This window comes from Microcaecilia unicolor, chromosome 3 (genome assembly GCF_901765095.1).
Source record: "Microcaecilia unicolor chromosome 3, aMicUni1.1, whole genome shotgun sequence".
Classification (NCBI taxonomy): Eukaryota; Metazoa; Chordata; class Amphibia; order Gymnophiona; family Siphonopidae; genus Microcaecilia; species Microcaecilia unicolor.
The window spans coordinates 155,949,621-155,975,994 of record NC_044033.1 but is presented as its reverse complement, the minus strand read 5'-3'; the positions used below and the strand labels follow the sequence as shown (position 1 = coordinate 155,975,994).

Here is a 26,374-nt window from a genome sequence, read left to right as displayed (position 1 = left end):
ATTCCCTAACCAGTCGTAAGAGAAGCATGCTCTTAAATGGCTTGAGGATTTGTGTTATTTTACTTTGTTTTTCTTATAGAATGTGCTGTTTGATTCAGATTCCTGCCACATTCCTGGACATAACTGATGTCAAATATGAGGGGAAAAATAGGATGAAAGTTGTATCTTTTGAGGTGGGGGGAGAGGTTGAATAGTTAAAATTTGTAATAAATATATATTGGTGTGTATTCCTTATTGTGCTCTATTATGATACTGTTTCAATGTTTTGTAAGATTCTTTCTTGACATTTTAATAAGGATGATATTACACTAAAAAAATGAAATAAACAAGTTCTGTGCATGGTGTCTTTTATTCATATCTATTTATCTTTGTATTTTTTTAGGTCGCTTATGGGCAAGTTCTTGGAGTCATAGGCTATTCATTGCTTCCACTTATTGTAATAGCGCCTGTGCTTTTAGTGGTTGGAACATTTGAAATTATATCTACACTAATTAAAGTAAGTTGAATAATGTTAACTTAAGGGGCAAATAGTCTTTGGTCCATAATAGCAACAATTTACTGTAACTTTTCATTATCCTTTATCTGTCATTGTCACTGTGGACAGCTGAAGTTATGATGTCATATTATGCTAATTTCATTTTTAATTTTCGTTAATTCCATCTTTTGTAAAACAGTTTTAGGTGAGATTACTAAGACTTACCAATAATAGAATAGATGGGAGCTCCTGTTAGAACAGGGAAGGAACAGATAGTTGAATTAGAAGCCTAGTGTTCAGAACAGTGGACTGAGAACCAGGGAAGGCAAGACTAAGTTTCCATTTTTCCCATGGATGCTTATTGTGATCTTGGGTGAATCATTTCACCTTCCACTGCCTTAGATACAAACTAAGACCCTCATTTATCAAAATGCCTTAACAGGATGTGACTTGCATTAAATTCCACAATCCCATTAATCTAAATGGGGTCTATACATTAATCATGCTTAACTCAAATTAACATGCTTTAGAGTTAAGGCCCTCATTGCTAAGCTGTATTAGGTATTTCACCATCACAGAGGACTTGCAGTCTATTATACCTGAAATTTGACTCGCCTTGAGATTAGGTTTGGAAAGGCAAGTAATTAAATCCAAACCAGACAAATTAAATACCTCTGTTTTGGAAAAAAGTGGTCAAACATTAGAGAGGTGTTTAAGTTTCTTGTGTTTGCTTGAAATGAGATGGAAAAATAAAATGATCAGATAACAAAGGTACTGTTACGTTTGTGCTCACCTCGCCCTCTGGTGGCCAGAACCGGTGGCTGCTGTGGACCGTCACCCGTTCCAGATTTCAGGCCAGTCCGATCCGGATCTTCCGGGCTGCCAGACTTGCTTGCTTGGGTTGAACCTACACAGCACCCGTAGTTTCCTGGTGATTGTTGCAGCCGAGCTCCAGGTGCTGCTAGGCTTATTAGCCATTCTGAAACCTTGCTGCTTTGCCTTTGCATTGCGTCTAAGGCTCTGGTATGTTGGTGCTTTTGCACTTCAGTCTGACTTTGCTTCCTTGCTCTAGTTCTTGCCTGAAGTCTTGCCTGTTCTAGTTAGTCTATGTTTAGTTTAGGGTATTGCTTGTTTACTGTATTGCTTGTTTACCAGTCTTGTTTGTATGTCTTTGTCTAGTTCTGGGTTTATCTGTGTTTGTTCCCTGCTTCAGTGGCTGCTTGCAGCTTTCAGTTCAGTCTCCTGTCTAGCTGTATTTGTTTTCTGTTTCAGTGGCTGCTTGCAGCTTTCAGTCCTGTCCTTTAGCCTATCCTTTCCCTGCCTTGCTGTCCCTGTGCTGCCTAGCTGTTAGCTAGTCCTGCCCTGTCCAGTAAGTCCTGCCGGCCACCTGAAACCTTGAGCTCAACTCTTGATGGAAAGTGGCCAGGTGCAGGTGAAGCCTACTGTTTGTCAGAGATCTGCCCTGTCTCTAGCGTGGGATGGTTTTGCCTGCCACTGCCGCTCCTCGGCAGTGGCCCAAGGGCTCACAAACCCAGTTTCCAGCTTTGAAAACGTGACAGAATGCAAAGGTCATGAGCTCGGCAAGATCACCCTTCCAGCTGGGTTTCCAGCCTAAGACTTTTTCCTTTGTTGGTAATCCGGGTCTAAGCCCAGGTCCAGTCTCTAGTCCCAGGTTGGATTTCGGTCCGGACCCAGTTTCCGCTCTTGATGAACTGATGACGCTCCGAGATTACCGTGATAAATATTATTTTCAGTTTTAAGTCCAGAAACAGGGTAAAGCAAAGGCATTTTAAGCTAAAACAAAACTTTCTTTCTGATGTGGAGCCATTCTTGTGATATGAGCCCCAAAATCTATGCAGTTCATACTACAAGATTTGGCCCCAAGATAGGGGTACAAAAGTAAAGCTGACTCAGGATGCTACAACCCCCTTCAACTGGCCTTGCTCCAATCCCATCCTTCCCTTCCTCTTTTTATCTGTTCCCTGGGGAATGAGTAAATGGCAGGGTGCTGTAGTACACTCTCTTCCATTCGCCCATGCCACTCATACCCTCTCTTGATCCATTTATTTCCTTCCCCTGTCTCACTCCTCCCTTCCCCTCACCTGCGAGTCCCTCTCCTTTTGCCAGCAGGGGATGGGAACCCCACCAATCCTGCCACAGGAAAAGTAAAACATCACAAGGCAAACCTTTCTATAAGCCAATCTGGCTACAGGAAGGGCATCTGACAGGCCATAATTAAAGGTACATTCCATGGGCTAGATCCAGTCTAGAAGCTATAGTCTGGGGGACCCAGCACTAGGTGTTTGAGAGAGATCCCAAGAATACATCCTGCCACAGCAGTAAATACATTAAAATAGCTGGTATTTCCCCGATAACAGGGTAAAATAATGATACAAAAGGAATTCAAAGTAACCTGGAAAAATTGGTGCCTATTTTCATTGTTAGATGGGATTAACAGATTTAAAATGATTGCACAGGCTCAACTAAAACACGTGGGTTCTTGCTTTCATTTGTAGATCCATAAAAATAAATTTCTAATAAATAGACTGCTTGTTTTTCTGCGGTAAGAAATCTTCAAGCTCCCTGGGAAAAAGGAGTCCAGGACTTGACGTATCCCGGCATTAGTATTGTGTCTTTAGCTTCATGCACTGTGCAGTGTGAAACACCCAACAAGAAAAAACACCTGGGTAGATCTGGAGAATCTTACATTATATCCATCAGCTATTTCAACAAAAGATCCTGGAATCATTTGTTGGGGTTACAAACAGCATGGACCTCAAGAAAAATAATGACAGGAGATCTGGGAGAAAAAAGAATGGGATAAATTTTCAGCCTGTGAGATCTTCAATGCTTACAGTGCTAACAACAGTAGGTTTGGCCAGACAGTCATCCAGAATTTATTTGGAAATTAGAATCCAACTCCATCCCCCTCCTTGGTCCATTTCTTTCAATTCTAAGCTACTTTTCTTTTAGAAAAGAAAAAAAGAATTCTGTCTTCGTTTTTTAATCGGGAAAAACAATACATCTGCCTGTTGAAGCATGTATTTGTTTTTACCCCCTTTTTGTTGTTGTTGTTGTTGAAATCAACCTCTAGCTAGGGAGTCCATCTTGTGAGGGCTTTGTATCTTGCTTGTTCTTGGAGAAAACCAAATTATAACTGTAGCTGGTGTTCTTCAAGGACAAGACTACAGGTCCTTGCATATCCTCCCTCCCAACTCCCCAAGGCGTTACATATTCTATGCTAAATTAAAACTATGAGGGAGACTGAAGTGCTCCCTCTTGACAGCAGGAGGTGGGAAGTGACACATATGCATGGTGTGCCTGCTCAAAAGTTCTGGAAAACAAGGCTGGAGTAGTGTTTCTGTTAAGTGCAAAGGGAAAGCATGAAAACCTTTTTGTAAGTCCAAAGATAATCTCCAGAAAAGTAGAGGATGACTCACAGTTTCCACACGTGGTTGGAGAACAGACATTCTTTATTTGAAGCACTGAATAAAGACCTGATACGGGGCGGTGTTTCGGCGGTCAGTCTGCCTGCATCAGGGGTCTGATACACACACACTAATGTGATTCTGGTGCTGGAAAAAGGTGTCTCACATAAGGAGACAGACATAACCTAAAAAAAAGTCCTGCCACAGCAGAAATCATAGGTCCACTGTGAATTGCTGCCCTGCTATAGCCAAGTGCTAAAAGTTCTAGAAAACTATGCTGGAGTAATGTTTCTGTGCCAGGATCCAATCAGTGACATTGTTTGTTTATTCGGAATTTGCTATACCGCCTAATCTGGTGCACAGGTCAAGGTGGATTACAGTATTAAAAAACAAATAAAAATTCAAACTAGAAAAGAACACCATTTAATAAATAGGACAGAGCACACACATCCATTGACAAAGAAGAGGGTTGGATGAGACATAAACCTGTAGGGGTATCAGGCAGTGCGACTGCAAACCATTAGCAAGGAACAAAAGAAACAAACGCTAAACCAACAAAACATGCGTTTTAAGAAGAGGTTTTTTTACACTTTTTAAAAGATTGTTCAGAACACATGGGTGCTGGTAGATCATAGCTTGAGAGCAAGAAAAGAGAAAGTAGAGTGGTGGATTCAGGGTGGGCTTGTTTGGGAGGAGGCAGGACCATCAAGAGAATGAAGAAAATGAGAGGGAATATATGGAACAAGGTGGACAAGTATTGCAGGAAGCCAACATGTAAGGGCGTTATAAACAATGCACAACACTTCAAACTAGTATGGGATGGGCGTCCATTGTAGATTAAAGAGAAGAGAGGCGGCTCAGACATATCTATAGGCACCATAAAAAAAAAGACATGCAGGCAATCCTATGTTGTGAGGACTCATATCCTGTTGTCCATAAAAAAAAACCACCTACCACAGGTAAGTAACTTTAGTTCTCCGAGGACAAGCAGGCTGCTTGTTCTCACTGATGGGGTGACGTCCACGGCAGCCCCTCCAATCGGAAACTTCACTAGCAAAGTCCTTTGCTAGCCCTCGCGCGCCCGCGCGCACCGCGCATGCGCGGCCGTCTTCCCACCCGAAACCGGCTCGAGCCGGCCAGTCTTCTTTTGTCCGCACTCGGTACGGTCGTGTTTTCGCCGTGTCGAGCCCCGGAAAGTCGACCTCGCGCGTCCAATTTGTTTTGAACGTGTTTTTTTCCTTCGGGAAAGCTTTGTCCTAGTCGGGAAGTGCTCCGGAAACCCCCCGCCGGGTTTCGTGTAAATCCTCCCCGTACTTCCAGCTTTTTTGCCCCGGTAAGTTTTCTTTCGTCGTCGGGGTAGGCCTCTTTTCGGCCTCGGTCGAGATTTTTTCTCCCTCTAAATTTGGTGCTTCAAATTTCGCCATTTCGGCTTTTGATTTCGCCGGCGTGATTTTTCCGCCCATGACATCGAAGCCTTCCAGCGGCTTCAAGAAGTGCACCCAGTGCGCCCGGGTTATCTCGCTCACTGATCGACACTCGTCGTGTCTTCAGTGTCTGGGGGCCGAGCACCGCCCTCAGAACTGCAGTCTGTGTTCCCTGCTTCAAAGGCGGACTCAGGTAGCGAGACTAGCCCAGTGGAACGTGTTGTTCTCGGGCTCTTCGTCGGCATCGGCACCGGGATCTTCGAGTGCATCGACGTCGTCAGCGTCCAGACCATCTTCCTCGGCCGCCCCTGCATAGAGTGCATCGAGGCATCGGGCCTCTGCATCGGCGCCGAGACATCGGATAGCTGCATCGACGTCGGTGGTACCAGGACCTCGTCTGCTGATGTCGTCGGACGGTGGTGCATCGGGTGGAGTGCAGGTGAGAGCTGTCCATTCCCCTGCTGGTGGCGGTGAGCCCTCGGGTGGGTCTCCGCCTACCCTGAGGGCTCCTGCGGTACAGCCCCCCCGAGATCGACCTTCTTCAGTCTCGGCCCCGAGGAAGCGACGGATGGATTCGACGTCCTCCTCGTCGGTGCCGGGGAGCTCCGGTGACATGCTTCGGAAGAAATCGAAGAAGCATCGACACCGGTCTCCTCCCCGTGTCGGCACCGAGAGCTCTGGGTCGCCGAGGGATTCGGCACCCAGCAGGCATCGGCACCGAGAGGACCGCTCACCCTCTGTTCAGGAGGTGTCGATGCGCTCCGCTCTGGACAGCCCGGAACAGCCTCCACGCCCGGAACAGGTACTGACGTCGACGCCTGCATCGACCTCTCAGCCTTTCTCTGCAGCCGCTCTAAACGAGAGCCTCCGGGCCGTTCTCCCAGAGATTCTGGGAGAGCTGTTGCGCCCTACCCCTCCGGTACCGGCGGTGCTTGCGCCACCGGTACCGTCGAGCGTGGCGCCGGCTGGCCCATCGCCCAGGTTGAGGTCCCCGACGTCGGTACCGCGTGCGGTACCGACCGCGGCCACCTCCCAGGAAGGCTCCCCGACTACGTCGGCGGAGGGAGCTTCGCCGATGCGGGCGAGGGAGTCTACCTCTCGACGCCCCCATCGTGGACGGGGTTCCACGGAGTCGAGCAGGGCGAGGTTGCAGACACAGGTCCGTGAACTTGTGTCTGACACCGAGGGTGAGGCCTCGTGGGAGGAAGAGGAAGATCCCAGATATTTCTCTGACGAGGAGTCTGAGGGTCTTCCGTCTGATCCCACTCCCTCTCCTGAGAGACAGCTTTCTCCTCCCGAGAGTCTGTCTTTTGCCTCCTTTGTCCGGGAGATGTCTACGGCCATCCCCTTCCCGGTGGTTGTGGAGGACGAGCCCAGGGCTGAAATGTTTGAGCTCCTGGACTATCCTTCTCCACCTAAGGAAGCGTCCACTGTTCCCTTGCACCATGTCCTGAAGAAGACATTGCTTGCGAACTGGACCAAGCCATTAACTAATCCCCACATTCCCAAGAAGATCGAGTCCCAGTACCGGATCCATGGGGACCCAGAGCTGATGCGCACTCAGTTGCCTCATGACTCTGGAGGTGTGGATTTGGCCCTAAAGAAGGCTAAGAGTTCTAGGGAACATGCTTCGGCGCCCCCGGGCAAGGACGCTAGAACCTTAGACTCCTTTGGGAGGAAGGCCTACCATTCCTCTATGCTCGTGTCCAAGATCCAGTCTTACCAGCTCTACACGAGCATACACATGCGGAATAATGTGCGGCAGTTGGCGGGCTTGGTTGATGCTCTTCCCCCCGAGCAAGCCAAGCCTTTTCAGGAGGTGGTCAGGCAGCTGAAGGCGTGCAGAAAATTCCTGGCCAGAGGAGTTTATGACACTTTTGATGTTGCGTCCAGGGCCGCTGCTCAAGGTGTAGTGATGCGCAGGCTCTCATGGCTGCGTGCCGCCGACCTGGAGAATAGAATCCAGCAGCGGATTGCGGACTCGCCTTGCCGTGCGGATAACATTTTTGGCGAAAAAGTCGAGCAGGTGGTAGAGTCTCTCCACCAGCGGGACACCGCATTCGACAAGTTCGCCCGCCGGCAGCCTTCAGCTTCTACCTCTACAGGTAGACGATTGTTCGGGGGAAGGAAGACTGTTCCCTATACTTCTGGCAAGCGTAGGTACAATCCTCCTTCCCGACAGCCTGCGGCCCAGGCTAAGCCCCAGCGCGCTCGCTCTCGTCAGCAGCGTGCGAATCAGCAAGGCCCCGCGGCTCCCCAGCAAAAGCAAGGGGCGAGCTTTTGACTGGCTCCAGCAGAGCATAGCCGACATCCAAGTGTCAGTGCCGGGCGACCTGCCTGTCGGAGGGAGGTTGAAAGCTTTTCACCAAAGGTGGCCTCTCATAACCTCCGATCAGTGGGTTCTCCAAATAGTCCGGCAAGGATACACCCTCAATTTGGCCTCACAACCTCCAAATTGTCCACCGGGAGCTCAGTCCTACAGCTTCCAGCACAAGCAGGTACTTGCAGAGGAACTCTCCGCCCTTCTCAGCGCCAATGCGGTCGAGCCCGTGCCATCCGGGCAAGAAGGGCTGGGGTTCTATTCCAGGTACTTCCTTGTGGAAAAGAAAACAGGGGGGATGCGTCCCATCCTAGACCTAAGGGCCCTGAACAAATATCTCGTAAAAGAAAAGTTCAGGATGCTTTCCCTGGGCACCCTTCTCCCCATGATTCAGCAAAACGATTGGCTATGCTCTCTGGACTTGAAGGATGCCTACACACACATCCCGATACTGCCAGCTCACAGACAGTATCTGCGATTTCAGCTGGGCGCACGCCACTTCCAGTACTGTGTGCTACCCTTTGGGCTCGCCTCTGCGCCCAGGGTGTTCACAAAGTGCCTAGCTGTGGTAGCAGCGGCGCTTCGCAGGCTGGGGGTGCACGTGTTCCCATATCTCGACGATTGGCTGGTGAAGAACACATCCGAGGCAGGAGCCCTGCAGTCCATGCAGATGACTATTCGCCTCCTGGAGCTACTGGGGTTTGTGATAAATTACCCAAAGTCCCATCTTCTCCCAGTGCAGAAACTCGAATTCATCGGAGCCCTGCTGGATTCTCGGACGGCTCGCGCCTATCTCCCAGAGGCGAGGGCCAACAACTTGTTGTCCCTCGTCTCGCGGGTGCGAGCGTCCCAGCAGATCACAGCTCGGCAGATGTTGAGATTGCTGGGCCACATGGCTTCCACAGTTCATGTGACTCCCATGGCCCGCCTTCACATGAGATCTGCTCAATGGACCCTAGCCTCCCAGTGGTATCAGGCCGCCGGGGGTCTAGAGGACGTGATCCACCTGTCCACGAGTTTTCTCGAATCCCTGTATTGGTGGACGATTTGCTCCAATTTGACTCTGGGACGTCCCTTCCAACTTCCTCAGCCTCAAAAAGTGCTGACCACGGATGCGTCTCTCCTGGGATGGGGAGCTCATGTCGATGGGCTTCACACCCAAGGAAGGTGGTCCCTCCAAGAAAGCGATCTACAGATCAATCTTCTGGAGTTGCGAGCGATCTGGAACGCTCTGAAGGCTTTCAGAGATCGGCTGTCCCACCAAATTATCCAAATTCAGACAGACAATCAGGTTGCCATGTACTATGTCAACAAGCAGGGGGGCACCGGATCTCGCCCCCTGTGTCAGGAAGCCGTCAGCATGTGGCTCTGGGCTCGCCGTCAAGGCATGGTGCTCCAAGCCACATATCTGGCAGGCGTAAACAACAGTCTGGCCGACAGGTTGAGCAGGATTATGCAACCTCACGAGTGGTCGCTCAATTCCCGTGTGGTGCGACAGATCTTCCAGGCGTGGGGCACCCCCCTGGTGGATCTCTTCGCATCTCAAGTGAACCACAAGGTCCCTCAGTTCTGTTCCAGGCTTCAGGCCCACGGCAGACTGGCGTCGGATGCCTTCCTCCTGGATTGGGGGGAAGGTCTGCTGTATGCTTATCCTCCCATTCCTCTGGTGGGGAAGACTTTGTTGAAACTCAAGCAAGACCGAGGCACCATGATTCTGATTGCTCCCTTTTGGCCGCGTCAGATCTGGTTCCCTCTTCTTCTGGAGTTATCCTCCGAAGAACCGTGGAGATTGGAGTGTTTTCCGACCCTCATCACGCAGGACGAAGGGGCTCTTCTGCATCCCAACCTCCAGTCCCTGGCTCTCACGGCCTGGATGTTGAGGGCGTAGACTTTGCCTCTTTGGGTCTGCCAGAGGGTGTCTCCCGCATCTTGCTTGCTTCCAGGAAAGACTCCACTAAGAGAAGTTACTTCTTTCATTGGAGGAGGTTTGCCGTCTGGTGTGACAGCAAGGCCCTAGATCCTCGCTCTTGTCCTACACAGACCCTGCTTGAATACCTTCTCCACTTGTCTGAGTCTGGTCTGAAGACCAACTCCGTAAGGGTTCACCTTAGTGCAATCAGTGCATACCATTACCAAGTGGAAGGTAAGCCGATCTCAGGACAGCCTTTAGTTGTTCGCTTCATGAGAGGTTTGCTTTTGTCAAAGCCCCCTGTCAAGCCTCCTACAGTGTCATGGGATCTCAATGTCGTTCTCACCCAGCTGATGAAACCTCCTTTCGAGCCACTGAATTCCTGCCATCCGAAGTACTTGACCTGGAAGGTCATTTTCTTGGTGGCAGTTACCTCGGCTCGTAGAGTCAGTGAGCTTCAGGCCCTGGTAGCCCAGGCCCCTTACACCAAATTTCATCACAACAGAGTAGTCCTCCGCACTCACCCTAAGTTTCTGCCAAAGGTTGTGTCGGAGTTCCATCTGAACCAGTCAATTGTCTTGCCAACATTCTTTCCCCGTCCTCATTCCTGCCCTGCTGAACGTCAGCTGCACACATTGGACTGCAAGAGAGCATTGGCCTTCTATCTGGAGCGGACACAGCCCCACAGACAGTCCGCCCAATTGTTTGTTTCTTTTGATCCCAACAAGAGGGGAGTGGCTGTAGGGAAACGCACCATATCCAATTGGCTAGCAGATTGCATTTCCTTCACTTACGCCCAGGCTGGGCTGGCTCTTGAGGGTCATGTCACGGCTCATAATGTTAGAGCCATGGCAGCGTCGGTAGCCCACTTGAAGTCAGCCACCATGGAGGAAATTTGCAAAGCTGCGACGTGGTCATCTGTCCACACATTCACATCTCATTACTGCCTGCAGCAGGATACCCGACGTGACAGTCGGTTCGGGCAGTCAGTTCTTCAGAACCTGTTTGGGCTTTAGGATCCAACTCCACCCCCCGAGGGCCCTGTTTGTTCTGTTCCAGGCTACACTCTCAGTTAGTTGGTAAATTTTTTAGGTCAATCTCAGTTATGTCCTCGCCGTTGCGAGGCCCAATTGACCAATGTTGTTGTTTTGAGTGAGCCTGGGGGCTTGGGATACCCCATCAGTGAGAACAAGCAGCCTGCTTGTCCTCGGAGAAAGCGAATGCTACATACCTGTAGAAGGTATTCTCCGAGGACAGCAGGCTGATTGTTCTCACAAACCCGCCCGCCTCCCCTTTGGAGTTGTGTCTTCCCTTGAAGTGTATTGTCTTGCTACATACTGGACTGGCCGGCTCGAGCCGGTTTCGGGCGGGAAGACGGCCGCGCATGCGCGGTGCGCGCGGGCGCGCGAGGGCTAGCAAAGGACTTTGCTAGTGAAGTTTCCGATTGGAGGGGCTGCCGTGGACGTCACCCCATCAGTGAGAACAATCAGCCTGCTGTCCTCGGAGAATACCTTCTACAGGTATGTAGCATTCGCTTTATACAGCACCTTTTGTATTTTTAATACAGTCAATTTAACTTGACTAGAAATAAAACAATATAGAAATAAAGAAAATAAGGGAAACCCCAATAAATAGACTGGAAATAGAAAAAATAGAGATCAAAAAGGGAAAATTTGGGGAGTAGGAAGAAAAAGGAAATAAAATTAGAAAATGTAAAGCATTTGAGGAAGGACCCTGAAGTTTTGGTGATCATCAAAACTATCTTTATCCTTCCTCCCAGTCTGAAACTTCACAGCTTAGAAGTTTTTGGATGTACACAAAGAAGACATATTTAACTTGTTGAAATACCACCACACATTTGCAAGGAACTGTGTAACAAAGAAAGACAAAACCTCTAGATTCAAACACTCCTGAAAGGATCTAACAATGGTCAGGAATTATCTCAGCTTTATCCCAGAAAGTTGTGCTATCTTTATCAGAAAAAATTCTCAATATATGATCTCTATCCATCAAAATTGCTTTCCTAATATCTCCCTCTCCAGAGTCCTCCAAAATTCTAGTAAGTTCTAAGCTATCTGCAGATACATTGCCCCCCTCGGAAGACTTACCAGGACTTACCATATTTTTTGGCATACAACACGCACATTGGGGCTCATTTTCAAAGCACTTAGACTTACAAAGTTCCATAGTAACCTATGGAACTTTGTAAGTCAAAGTGATTTGAAAATATGCCTCTTTGTCTCCCAGAGTCTATATAACATGACCGAAATTGTGCATGCAAATCCGGTCGTGTTCTGGATTTGTGCGCAATTTAATTATGGCAGTTATTGCTTGTTAAGTGGCAATTATCAGCCAATCAGCACCGATAATTGCCACTTAACAAGCAATAATTGATACCAGTTGGTATTTATTAGAATTTACATGCACAACTTGTTAGGCATATTCTGTAAAGTGGTGCACATCAAGCCACCTCCTGCATGTGTAGCGAGTCCAGTAGGCTAAGCTTTCAAGCCATCTCGGCAGCTTGCTTGCCAATGTTTTCATCATTGTTTATTGTGCCTATCATATGGAGTAGCAGCAGCACTCTGTAATGCTTCTTGAAATTGGCTATTATATCCTGATCCATCAGCTGAGTAAGTGGTTGTGTTGGGTGGTAGGAACACAAGCTTAACGTTTGATAGTCTAACATCATCGTTATGTACTGCACAGCTGTCACACGGCACTAGAATTTTACGCTTCTGCCTGCACATTGTGTTATCCAGTTTTTTTCAGCCATTGTAGCCAAATTTCTCTGGTCATACAAGCATTTTTGTTTGCCTCACAAGCCACTGGAAGTTGTTTAACATTGTTAAGCAACGTGACTGTTTACTTTTCCCAGTTGTCGGTGGCACCAGCTTTTCACTTCCATCCATGTTGCATGAAAGTAGCAGTGTCAGTCTTTCCTTTCGCACTTCTGTTCCGGCCACTTCAGCCTGCTTGAATGTCAGCGTCCCATCTGAAATAACTCTCCAATAAAAACCTGTTCCATCTGCATTAAAAATGTCACATGGTTGGTAATCTTTCATGATGCCTGGTAGAACATTTGCCACCCATTTCTCTGCTCCCTTCTCATCTGCATCTTGTTTTTTGCCATTCTGTTTTTTGAACTTAATGTTGTGTCTTATTTTCTATCTGCCAGCCACCCACCCAACATCTGCACTAAAACTGGCCAGTGCAAGGTTTTTTGTAAAATGATTGGCTTTATCCATGAGTAGGGGGACCACTGACAGGAAGCTGACAGCTTCTTGCTTGTGGAAAACAGTGAAAAAGAGCTTCTTCTACATCTACTTTTCCAGCTCTTTTGCATCTTCTTTCAGGATTGGTGGTGGTCTGCCAATCCTCAAGAAGCTTGTCCTTCTGCTTGTAGATGCCTGAGATTTGGCTTGGAATGTACCACATACTCTTTTGCACTGAATGCCTGACTTCCCTTATTGTCTAGTCTTTTTATAACATCTATCCTATCAGCGAGTGAAAGCGCCTTACACCTTCGTGATGACCCAGCCATTTCACTGTTTGCTTCACTACAGCCGCTGAATCGCATGGGCATTTAGGTTCATGGTTCAACTTTACAGCCCACAGTTTTGGTACTTCACAGCCGCTTGGTCACACAGGCGTTTAGGTACACGTACCTGTACATTATATTTTAGAGCCCACAGGTAGTTGAAATTTTGAGTTATCACTCAATTGCATGGGTGAGAAAAAATATGGCATTCACCCTACTCCTTCGCTCAGAGCCGTGTGACCCATGCAAGGAAGAAAATGGTAGTCATCCACCCTCTTTCATTCAGAGCCATGAGATCTGTGCTGCTGTGCATCACAAGCTGTGAGTCAGACGAGAGAGAGGAGAGAGGCAGGACTGCCCACTCCAACCTCATTGGCTCCCAGCTTCATGATGTACAACTGCCAGTGCATCAGCGATTGCGCATCATAAACCCGGGAGCCATTTATTTTACACACTTCTAGCCTTCCTATATACTAAGCGGTTTCCATAAAAATATACGTATTAAAATACAATATAAAATAACAAAAATACATCTTCATTAACATACATAACAAAGTGCTGCCAGCACAAACTCTCCAACTCCACATTACCCATCAGAAAAAAGCTTGAACAAAAAGCTGTGTTTTAAATTGCTGAAAACCAGTAGTTATACACAGCTGACCAAGCAAAGCATTCCACATAAGCGTTCCTGTAACTGAAAAGGCTGATGCTCGGGTAATAGCATAATGCACAGAAGATATCAAATGCAGATTCAAACATTTAGTAAAATCAGATATTAAAGACCTTCCAGATGAGAACAGAGTGAAAACCTGACCAAAATACCATGGTATTTTGCCATGAACCACTTGGTAAAGGAGAGTCAAATTTTTATACGGCACTCTGTTTCACAGGCAACCAGTGAAGTTGTTTCAACACTGGTGTTATATGTTAAAATTTAGAGATGCCAGAAAACAGTCTAGAAGCTGCATTCTGTACTATTTGTAATGATTTAAGCCTATACTCTGGAACACTCAAAAAGAGATGAAGTTCTCTAGTTTTGACAAACCATTGCCTAAATAACACTCTAAAAATGAACTGGACATAACATAGTTTTTAAATTAAACAACATCCACAGTTGATGAGAGGCTGACTGAACCACATGTACAATTTGATCTTTCATCGAAAGCTGGGAATCCAAAATCACACCCAATAACTTTATCTCCTTTTGTACTGGTATATCAGTTTCACCCACACGAAAAGCCAAAGGCCAACAATTATCCATCATTCTTCCTACAATAAGAATTTCAGTTTTTCCCACATTCAAGTTAATTGCACAGACAACTCCTCTCCCCATGCTACTACTGGGGGAAAAAAATGAATATCATCTGCATACAGCTGACACTCCACATGTAATGATTCCAGAACCTCACACAAATGGGCATTATAAATATTAAACAGGAGCGCAGACAAGGCAGGCCCCTGTGGGACCCCTCTCAAAGCAGGAATGGATTTGGAAACCCCTCGTCCACTTTGATCAAGCAAAGCACACTCTGAGAAACGTCTCCACACTTTCTGAACCCATATTGAAACTTGTTCAAACAATTATTCTCCTCCACATAATCTTCAAGTTGTTGCAAAACATCCTTCTCATTAACTTTCCCCAACAAAGGGACAACAGAAATAGGTCTATAACCACTCATATTTTCAGGATCTAATTTCTCATTTTTTAACAGTGGTTTTATAGTAGCTTGCTTACAAACAACTGGAAGCTCACCCTTAGTAAGAGACTTGTTTACAATACATGTCAAAGGTAATGCATTTGATGAATGACTCCAGGTGAACAAGGGTCCAATAAAGACCAAGTAGGAGTAATCGTAGAAACAATTCTTATCACCTTTTGAACCCCAACCTCTTCAAACTGAAACCCATTTGAACTCTGTAACTGGCAACTCCTGATCTATCACTTGATGTTCACAATCACCCACCTTCTGCTCCAGTGTAGCCATCTTATCCATCAAAAAATCTGCATAAGCCATAGCATCAGACCTATTGACCAAATATTTCACTGTATGATACAATTCTTGTGGTCTATTCAAAGCTCCATGAACCTGCTTTCTAAAATAATTATTCTCATCCACTCACTTAATCATAATTTATAACTATCATAGTCTTCCATATCACAAGATTTCCTTTGTTTCCTCTCAGCCTGCCTTAATTATCTCTTAACTTGCATAACTGGTTCAGTTCTCCAAAGGCACTCTCTATAATCACATTTCTGCACCACCTTTCTCATAGGGCTACCACATCTAAAGCATCACTCAAAGTCCTGTTCCACCTGTCAACAGCATCACTTACATGACTTAGAACACATATCTCTTTTAATAAAACAAAAAGCAAAATATATTAAACAATGATCTGACCAAGCAACTGCCTTAACTACTGGTGACTAATACAGAACCTTTATCAGCCTTGAAGACAGGAAAAGACGATCCAAAATATGACCCGCCTTATGGGTAGCTTCCTTAACAACTTGCTTCAAATGCAAGGCTGATAGGGCACAAAAAAAGAACATGTTCTCTTTTCAGAAACACATCCTCCAAAGCATCAAAAGAAATTCACCATCCATCCCAGCTCTTGGAGAAACTGAACTATTTTAATAGCAGGCCCATCAGTCTGTGCCTAGAATAGCAAATCATCCAAATACAATTGCACCAGATCTTTAAGGCTGCTGCCATGCACTACTGTTACTATGGGGAAAAAAGGGCTGATGGTGCTGTGGCTAGGCCAAAAGGTAGTGTCCATAATTTGCAAGCAATCTATTTCAAATCCAAAACTAAATAAAATGCCCTTTTCCTTCTTGGGGACCATGAAGTAGAACAAATTGCCTTACCCCCCCCCCCCCCTTTTTTTTTCAGGTACCGGTGGCACACACCACAGCTCTTTAGAGGGAAACCTCAGGGAGAATACTACACAAGCATCAGTGACAGAATAGAAAAATTAAGATGTATTTGACTTTCATGTCTGTGTAATGTAATCAACCTGCTTCTAGCAAAACCCCACACCTGCCAGCTAGATTTCTGAACACCAAGTCCCAATATTCAGAGATCTGCAGGAGCTACCAGTATTAACTGTGCTTCCATTTCTAGAACCCTTCTGCCTCCCCTCCCCTAAAAGGGCTGCACTCAAAGTCTTTACACTGTTGGCCCTTGGAGATCTTCCAGGACATTCCCCAAATCAGCTGCTAATGGAATCATGACAGAGGCTTTGAGGTCTGTCCCTTTGCAGTCTGGGAAACTGACTTCTAGATCCTTAACCAGCTTCCCTTAAAAAAAGATCAATTACTAGCCACAGTAAGTGGCCCTATTCTTAGCAGAAGCCCTGATATATGAAGTATCCTCTGGAAAGATTGACCAAGCCTCTAGCCATTCCACTTTTATATGGTCCAGACCCAATTTCCCAGTTAATGAACCCAAAGAAGACAGGCCCTAGCCTCCTGCAAACTACCTTATGTAGCACCACTACCAGGCCAGATACCTTAAAAGGACTACAAAATGAGTTCCTGCTGAAGCAATCCTGAGTACCTTCCATGGAGATGCATTTTATAATATCCACATTCTATAATATCTACTTTCACCACAAAAAAACTATGATTTTATGCAATCTGTTTTTACTGTTTCTTCTGCTTAGAATGGACAGAGCTGCCCTATCCCCTTCAGGCTGGAGTCTGTGAGTTCAGCTTTGAGGTGACAAACTCCTTGATCATCTAAGATTTCCAGTGTGCCCAAGACTTGAGAAACCAAGACAGACAACGTTCCTTTGAGGCATATAACAGAGGGAATGTTCCTTCAACCCAGGCCACCTGAAAAGTCACCAAGTCCAGTCATGAAGCAGTTGTTCAAGATCACACTTTTCCTCCCAGTCACATTCTTCCTCCCCAATGTTGAGGTGAATTCCCCAGGGCAGGATCTTGGATCTGTGAAAGGGCTCCTGACCAACCCCATTTCATGCAGTAGCTCATTGCCACAGTAGACCAGTCTGGGGAGACTGGACAAGCTGAAAAGTATTCCTGCAGAGAAGCCAACTGCCAAGGTGGCGGCCATCCATCTATCCAGGTGAGTACAGACATTAGTAAGGGAGACTTTTTCCCCCTCTCTATAGGAGCACATGGCACCAAAATAGCAGCTGCTCCCCACCACTGACAATGGCCAGATGTACTTCTGCTGAGGGCCACCACTGTCATGTACTCAGCCCCTGCAGAGTCACTGCCACCTTTGCACACAGGTTGAGGATGGTAATGAACTCTTCCACTCGTGGAGGCCTGGCACAGATCACACATGTTGCTCAGTCTGTTATATTTCACACATTCTGTGGACCCTTAACATTCCATTCTTTGCCTTGCACTGTATCTCCAAGGATGAACTTGCTGTCCCCAGATTGCCAGGAATCTTACTCTGCCTGCACCAACCATCCTGCTTTCAGGCTCCTTTGCCTGCTCTTTAAGGCAGAGAAGGAGGAGGGGAATCAGGTTTATTCTGACAACTACTCACCTTTCTCCAGTTGGGTCACCAACCCACAGTGGTCTCAGAGTCCCTTGTGGATTCCTATGCTCTCCTACAGTGGGAGCAGATACTCATCCAAATCCTTACTCTGGTCTAGCAGACCAGGTCCTAGCTATACAGAAATGCTGAGCCTACCATCTGCTGGAGACATAATACTGAAAGGCTACTCATCACCAAACAAGTTGTGTTTATTTGCTGATTTGGAGGGGAGGAGGAAGAAGAAGGAATCATAAACTCCATGAGTCAGGACATTTTTTTTTAATGTAGAAAAACATCCCTGCATCATCTTACTGAGTGCAGCTACTCATACCCATTGAACCTGACTTACCTACAGCCTTGAATAAACTGATTACCTGTCTAACATCAATTCAAGAATGGGCTAAACACAACAAACTTTGCCTGAACCCAAGTAAAACCGAGCTTCTCTGGGTCCCTAACACAAGTGGATACATACCTGACATCAAAATCCCTTTTGGGAAGTATGAACTCCCCCTCAAATCACAAGTCAGAAACTTTGGAATACAGATTCAACACTTACACTGATTCCCCAAATCCAAGAACCTTCAAGAGCTGCTTCTACTATTTGCGACAGCTACGCTGCCCCTCTCCTTACATCGAGAAGGTAAATCTTATCCCAGTTGTACATGCAATGATAACATCAAGACTGGATTACTGCAATGCACTATACAGTGGTCTGACTACAAAGGGCCAGCATCAGCTCCAGTTGATTCAGAATGCAGCAGCAAGACTCATAGAAGGTTGCAAGTGACGTGACCATATCACACCATTTTTGCAAAAACTTCATTGGCTACCAGTACAATACAGGGCTAAATTTTATACTCTATGTCTGATCTTCAAGGTCCTGAGTATCTGAAAGGAAATGGCCCCGAGTATCTGAAGAATAGGATGATCCTCCACACACCGCCAAGGACACTAAGATCATCCCAAGGACTTTCACTAACCACACCCTCTCCGAAAAACATTACACAATACGATACCCGCAAGTGAGCCTTCTCCGGAGTAGCCCCCACACTCTGGAATGCACTGCCTAAAAGGCTGCGCTTAACACAAGACTATCTCTACTTCAGGAAGCAGGTGAAAGCTTGGCTCTTCAACCAGGCCTTTAATGGAAGAAGTAACTAACTTGTTAGTCTCACACACACACACAAGGAGTACTCAGGCTGCATATACTGCAGCAGGACATCTTTATCCACTCCTACCCTTGCTGAGATAACATTTAACCATTTCCCTAACCTCATGTGCAATGTTCTTTAACTCATTCACCTTACTTTCTAACTCCTCCTACTTTCTTACCCTTCTATATGTTACATCTTTACTTTACCCTTCGCTATCACTTATAATGTTCTAGTACGTATTGTGTTGACATTGTAAATAGTATACCATGCCATACTTTGTATTGTTTTTGAATATTTTTACTGCTGTAATTCTCTATTGCTCATGTTTGATCTATTCTTACTGTACACCGCCTTGAGTGAATTCCTTCAAAAAGGCGGTAAATAAATCCTAATCAATCCTATATAATAATTTGCACCTCCAACAATCCATGTCTGGCTGCCTGGGTTTGTAACATCTCCTGACGTCAGCCAGCCTCCAGCATTCCGTTCTCCATCACTGTCCCACCCTCGTGTCAAGATGTAATGATGTCAGAGGGCAGAACAGAGAGAGGGAAGGGAACGCTGGAGGTGAGCTGACGTCAGGAGGGATGTTACGAACAGAAGCCTGCGCCAGCCACCCAGAAAACGTTCGGGTACAAATCGAGGGGAGGAGAGAATCGCGGGACATCGAGGGGAGGGCAGGGAAGAGGGGAAGGCAGGGGAGAGAGACAAAGAAAGCTTACATGACAGCCTTCATAGGGCCCGTTTCGTTGTTGAGGAAACGGGCATGGTTCCACTAGTAAATAAATAAACATGGGATCTCTTAGTACCTTCTATATAGGAAAACCAATAAATCAAAATTAATCCCAAAATAAATGCTCTGGTGATAATCTACTAAATACAAAATAAACCAAAAGCTGAAAACATGGATACTGGGGTTCAATTAAAAGATTGGCTGCACATCTGACCCTTGCTGATATCATTCACTATATCATATATAATGTGTGTTGGAGGGCTCTCAGAGTATTAACACCCAAATACGAGAAATTACACATGTATGTGTAAATCTCAAAGGGTGGTTGAGCTTCTCAATCATAGAGTCTCTCCGTGGTTTTGTATTGAAAATTTTTTTATTTGTGCGCTTCCTTCGCAAAAACCACTTTCCATAGCGTCCCACAGATCAATCCAGAGACTAGTGGGTTATGTCCCTCTACCATCAGGTGGAGATAGAGAGAACTTCAGAGTCTTGATATACAGTGGTGGAAATAAGTATTTGATCCCTTGCTGATTTTGTAAGTTTGCCCACTGACAAAGACATGAGCAGCCCATAATTGAAGGGTAGGTTATTGGTAACAGTGAGAGATAGCACATCACAAATTAAATCCGGAAAATCACATTGTGGAAAGTATATGAATTTATTTGCATTCTGCAGAGGGAAATAAGTATTTAATCCCTCTGGCAAACAAGACCTAATACTTGGTGGCAAAACCCTTGTTGGCAAGCACAGCGGTCAGACGTCTTCTGTAGTTGATGATGAGGTTTGCACACATGTCAGGAGGAATTTTGGTCCACTCCTCTTTGCAGATCATCTCTAAATCATTAAGAGTTCTGGGCTGTCGCTTGGCAACTCGCAGCTTCAGCTCCCTCCATAAGTTTTCAATGGGATTAAGGTCTGGTGACTGGCTAGGCCACTCCATGACCCTAATGTGCTTCTTCCTGAGCCACTCCTTTGTTGCCTTGGCTGTATGTTTTGGGTCATTGTCGTGCTGGAAGACCCAGCCACGACCCATTTTTAAGGCCCTGGCGGAGGGAAGGAGGTTGTCACTCAGAATTGTACGGTACATGGCCCCATCCATTCTCCCATTGATGCGGTGAAGTAGTCCTGTGCCCTTAACAGAGAAACACCCCCAAAACATAACATTTCCACCTCCATGCTTGACAGTGGGGACGGTGTTCTTTGGGTCATAGGCAGCATTTCTCTTCCTCCAAACACGGCGAGTTGAGTTCATGCCAAAGAGCTCAATTTTTGTCTCATCTGACCACAGCACCTTCTCCCAATCACTCTCGGCATCATCCAGGTGTTCACTGGCAAACTTCAGACGGGCCGTCACATGTGCCTTCCGGAGCAGGGGGACCTTGCGGGCACTGCAGGATTGCAATCTGTTATGTCGTAATGTGTTACCAATGGTTTTCGTGGTGACAGTGGTCCCAGCTGCCTTGAGATCATTGACAAGTTCCCCCCTTGTAGTTGTAGGCTGATTTCTAACCTTCCTCATGATCAAGGATACCCCACGAGGTGAGATTTTGCGTGGAGCCCCAGATCTTTGTCGATTGACAGTCATTTTGTACTTCTTCCATTTTCTTACTATGGCACCAACAGTTGTCTCCTTCTTGCCCAGCGTCTTACTGATGGTTTTGTAGCCCATTCCAGCCTTGTGCAGGGGTATGATCTTGTCCCTGACATCCTTAGACAGCTCCTTGCTCTTGGCCATTTTGTAGAGGTTAGAGTCTGACTGATTCACTGAGTCTGTGGACAGGTGTCTTTCATACAGGTGACCATTGCCGACAGCTGTCTGTCATGCAGGTAACGAGTTGATTTGGAGCATCTACCTGGTCTGTAGGGGCCAGATCTCTTACTGGTTGGTGGGGGATCAAATACTTATTTCCCTCTGCAGAATGCAAATAAATTCATATACTTCCCACAATGTGATTTTCCGGATTTAATTTGTGATGTGCTATCTCTCACTGTTACCAATAACCTACCCTTCAATTATGGGCTGCTCATGTCTTTGTCAGTGGGCAAACTTACAAAATCAGCAAGGGATCAAATACTTATTTCCACCACTGTATGTAGACCTGTGCAGTCAACCTACTCTCAGTATTCTCTCTATCTCAGCAGGTGGATAGACACATCCTGTGCAGGTCTCTGGATTGAGATGTGCTCCTAGCCTGTTACTTCAGGATTAGTTGAGCGGATTGAGATGTTCGCCTAGCCTGTTCCCTCGGGTTTAGTTGAGCTAGTGGTTAGTGGCCATGTGGAGCCAGTTAGGGGTACACCTGGTGGTGCCAGGTCCCTCCCCCACCCCTGTCTTGTTACCAGGCTGACTAACAGTTTCTGACCTCTCTGCAACTCCTGCCTTAAAAAAAAAAAATAAAAAGAACAGAGAAGTAAGAGGAAATGAAGCAGAGCATAAGGGGATAATGGCTTTACACCATGGTAATTTCTTTCCTTTGGGGCTCTGTTTTTCCATCCTATTGAGGTGAGTGGTATTTCCTTTTTTCTGTGGGTGTTCATCAGTTTCTCTCACTAAGGACTTCTATATTGACTCATTTATAGTCCTTTTATAGTTCTTATGCTCACGAGGCACTTAACAATATTAATCACTTATCTTTCCTTGGCTTTCCTTGAATTTCCTTGGAATTACTGGTAAGATTGTCTCTTCCATATTTGCTTCCCACAAAAGCCGCTAAGTCAAAGTGAAGGCTTCACACTAAGGCTCGGCAGCGTCTCTATCCTTAATGCATCAAGAGTCAATAGGAGGCAGTACATGCTCTCGCAGTAATTTTTTATTTATTTATTTTTTTTATGGCTGCATGTTAATGGTAATATTAATGCACAGCCATAAATGAACCAAATAGAAAAAAGATCCCTTTTTTGATGGCCACACTAAAAATGGGCTTGATGCATGGGAAAGTCCCTCATAAAGAAGTGCTATGCCAATTTTTTAATGAAGCACAGTAAAAGGGCCCCTTAGACATTTCTTGGATGCTGTCTGTCTGAGGGAAAACTTCTCCTTCAATCAAGTGACTCCCATTTGCATTGTAGGATAAAGTGATTTTGCTAAGGATCATATATTATCTGTAAACCTGAGGGAAAACTCTGATATCAACTCTGATGAAAAGTCATTTTACTCCTATTTAAAGTTTTGACTTCCCCTTCCTTTTCTTGAGACTAAGAACATTGTCAGCACCTCTTTTAAATGTTCACAACTTATACAGAATAACTTCCATTAAATTCCATTATTCGACTTGGAAATTTGATCATATTATGCCACTTCTTTTCACCCATCGCACTTGTTTCCACTTGGCTTTAGAAACCAGTTAAAGACGGGTCCTTTGAACCAACATGTCAATAAAAAACATTGCAAAAAGCTAAAATGAGGGAACGGGGCTTTGATATACCGCCTTTTTGTGGATTTTGCAACTACATTCAACGCGGTTTACATAGTATATACAGGTACTTATTTGTACCTGGGACAGTGGAGGGTTAAGTGACTTGCCCAGACTCACAAGGAGCTTCAGTGGAAATCGAACCCAGTTCTCCAGGATCAAATACCACTGCACTTACTAGGGTACTCCTTCACTCAGTGAACTAATCATACAGAACTTTAAGAACTTTTTGAACTGTCTCTTGTTCAAAAAGTTTTTATCTTAAACTTGAGTATGGTTAGTTTTCTGATTTTAGCTATTTTGCAATGTTTTTTATTGTCATGTTCGCAGGATCTGCCTGTTTAGTCTTTTTGTAATCTGCACTGAACTTTAAGGGCTGTTGTGATATATAAGCAGTAATGTAATGTATAAGACTGGAAAGCAGCATTGCTGCTCATCACTAAATTGAACAAAAATGAGAGGTTGCATTCTTGCAATAATGCCTGACTCTACTGTCTTCACTTTCAAAGCATGTTGGCAATACCTTGATTGATCATTTGAAAAGCAGAACAAAAATTCTAATATATGCTTTTATGGATTCTGAAGTTCTCACCAGTGCTTGCTGTCAATGGAGTTGCATTGTGAGCTGTTTTTTGTATGTGTGTGATTAGACATAGATATATTATTTTTAGAGAGAGAACTTTTTTTTTTGTTCATTAGCATAAAGCCAAAACAAATCAGAGTGAGCACTCAAAAAAACCCCCAAGAAAAAATGATTTAAAAAGATATGTAAACACTTAATATGAATATATTTTTTAATCATTTTTTGTGATTTTTTAATTTATTCAAGAATTTTTCACTGTTGCCAGTATTTCTATATAGTTAACCAGAAATTTGGCTACACTGGAATAATTTGAATTTTAAACAAAATTCCTTATTAAAAATAGAATCTGTATTTAGGGGAACATAAGTAGAAAAACTAATCACATAGAGGGCAGAGTACAAACCTGTTTTTGTGCAAATGCCTCACTATGCAAATGAGCACCATAGTAAGTACCAGTTGCAGCAAGGCACACAAAACATTACCAAATACGCTTTGACTTTATTACTGAAAGGTTGTGGTGGTGAGAGGGGGGGGGGTTCTATCTCATACCAGTTTATTGTAAAACCTTCTGTCTGCATTGCTTCACAGGTGCATATTGTATGGCCACTGTGTAACAGGAAATAAATGGCTTCACTTGAAGATGAAGTGGGCAAAATACTCTTCCAATAAGCATACTTGCAAGGAGCTTTCTGTTCTTTTACGTGATAATGACTTTTCTTTTTCTCTTTTTGTAGCTGTTCGGAGTTTTTTGGGCTGCATACAGTGCTGCATCACTGCTAGTTGGAGAAGAATTCAAGACAAAGAAGCCTCTCCTAATTTATCCCATCTTTTTGTTATATATATATTTCTTGTCTTTGTATACTGGTGTCTGATCCATCAGTATAATGTCTGGAATTGATTCTTTTCAGTTCATCTTAGACTGGAATACTATGACATGAAGAAGGCGGAATACAACAATTACCAGTGTTTTATGGTCCCTGGACCTGGCAGATTTTAAGAAGTCTACCTATATGTGTGTATATAAATTAATGGAACAGGTGTAGCTATTACAGAGGTATAGACTTTCTTTAAGATTCTTCATATTTTAAAAGGAACATATATGATACTTGTGTTTTCCAATATTATGGGGTTCTGGAAAATCTTCAGAGGCATCCAGTCCAAGTTAATGAACTCTGAAAGCCATGACCTATTTTGTACTTCCTTGGTCATATAAAGCATAAGTTATCTGGGCAGTGTAAGAATTTTACCCTTCCTTTTACAAAGGCGCGCATGCTGACACAGCCCATTCACACTTGAGGCTGTGTCGGTATTACCGCACCGGCAGCCGCTAGTGCGGCTTTGTGAAAGAGGGGGTTAGCTTGCTATAAATCTGGACCATGTGCTTACAAAATGGCTTGTTTTGTAAAGAGTGAACAAAACAAACTACATAATAAACATACAAAAGGAAAAAAATCTAGCATTAAGATTATAGGGAACTGAATCTGAACTGTGTGCTGACCCATTGTAGACATGGGTCATGTGATCATGTTCCTGGTACTTTTTTTTTTTTTTTTAAGTAGCAGTGCTGTACGCATTTGGCACTTTCTTAGATGGGAGTGAGAGTGAATGGCTGTGTAATATGTAAATGAGGAAACAGAATGCAGCAAAACATGGATACAGATCTAGGAGAGAAGGTATTTTCTATTTCAAGATTAAACATAGTTTCAATTTTAACAGTTCAACGACATCTTCCTCATTGTACCTCCAGACCTGTCCAGACTCTGGTAGTCTCTTGCCAGCAGGTGGAGACTGAGAACACTTGCTTGTGACATCCTTTGCAGCCTGCTTCAACCAATATTTCCCAGCCTTCAGTAGAGGTGGGCAAGTTTATCGTTGTGGCCTGGGTTCTAGTCTGATAGCTCTTTTTTTCAGTGAGGCCTAATGGAAAGCTTGAACAGACAGTGCTGCTCCAATTAGCCATGGGGGTATTAAACCTGATGTCTCGGTTTCCCCGTCCCCATGCCCTTTACCTAGTTCAGGAGAGTCCAAGAACTCAATTAGGCAGATGATCCACAAGATCTAAGATGGCAAAAAAACAGCAGACTAGTTGAGATGTCCGCATTCAGAGTTTATCCACCACATCAAGGTTAAAAGCATAGAAACCACTAAAAACCTGTCATGGCCATGTTTCACCCTCCTAATGGCTGAGTCAGGGGCTAATAAGAACCAAAAGGTGAGATTCCTAAAATGTCACCTATTTGGTTGAAAACAGCTTTCTGCAGTTGTAACTTGTTTCCTCTCCCCCGTACCTCCTTGGGAGAGAGACCTTGAGTGCCCATCCCAAAGAGCCACAACTGATAAAGCACTGTCAGTTTTTAAATATCTAAGAGTCTAGGAGAGTGCCTGGAGGTAAAAGCAGTTGTGATTGTTGGAGGCTGCTTGTTTTGTCTGTGAGTTGGTCTTTACGCACCCGGAAGAATATTGGAATCCCATGGATCCAGGAGGTGCAGACAATAAAACAGCAATCACCTTGATCCACAGAGGTCTCAGACCATCAATTGAGCACACACTTCATGCGCATGTCGCATCCGTAGCATTGCCCCTCATATGGTATCAGCCACTGTAACATAGCCAAGAACAGGCAGTGGTGAGTGTTTTGAGGCAGACCATGTCAGAACTGCTTCTGGCTCTGTGTGCTTGGGGTGAGTTTGAAGGGACAGCATGGTGGAGCCGCAGAACATGGCTCTTGGTGACAGTAGGCATTCAGATACAATTGAGGATCCTAATTTGGCAGGAGCTACCATTGACTTGAAAAGGGCGATCCTGGGTGTAGTGCAGAATGTGCCCCCTGAGCTGAACCTGATGGAAGTTTATGACTGCAAAAACAGGTCA

General features: G+C 45.1%; 1 protein-coding gene across 1 annotated transcript in view; it reads left to right on the top strand.

The window, feature by feature from the left end:
- The window catches only part of YIPF4 (Yip1 domain family member 4), an 88,129-nt gene extending 62,553 nt beyond the window's left edge, over positions 1-25,576 (top strand). Inside the window, 2 exon segments of the mRNA XM_030196514.1 lie at positions 383-496; positions 24,238-25,576. Of these exon segments, the coding sequence (XP_030052374.1) occupies positions 383-496; positions 24,238-24,375 (252 nt within the window). The 3' untranslated portion in view covers positions 24,376-25,576.
- Positions 25,577-26,374: the final 798 nt, after the last annotated feature.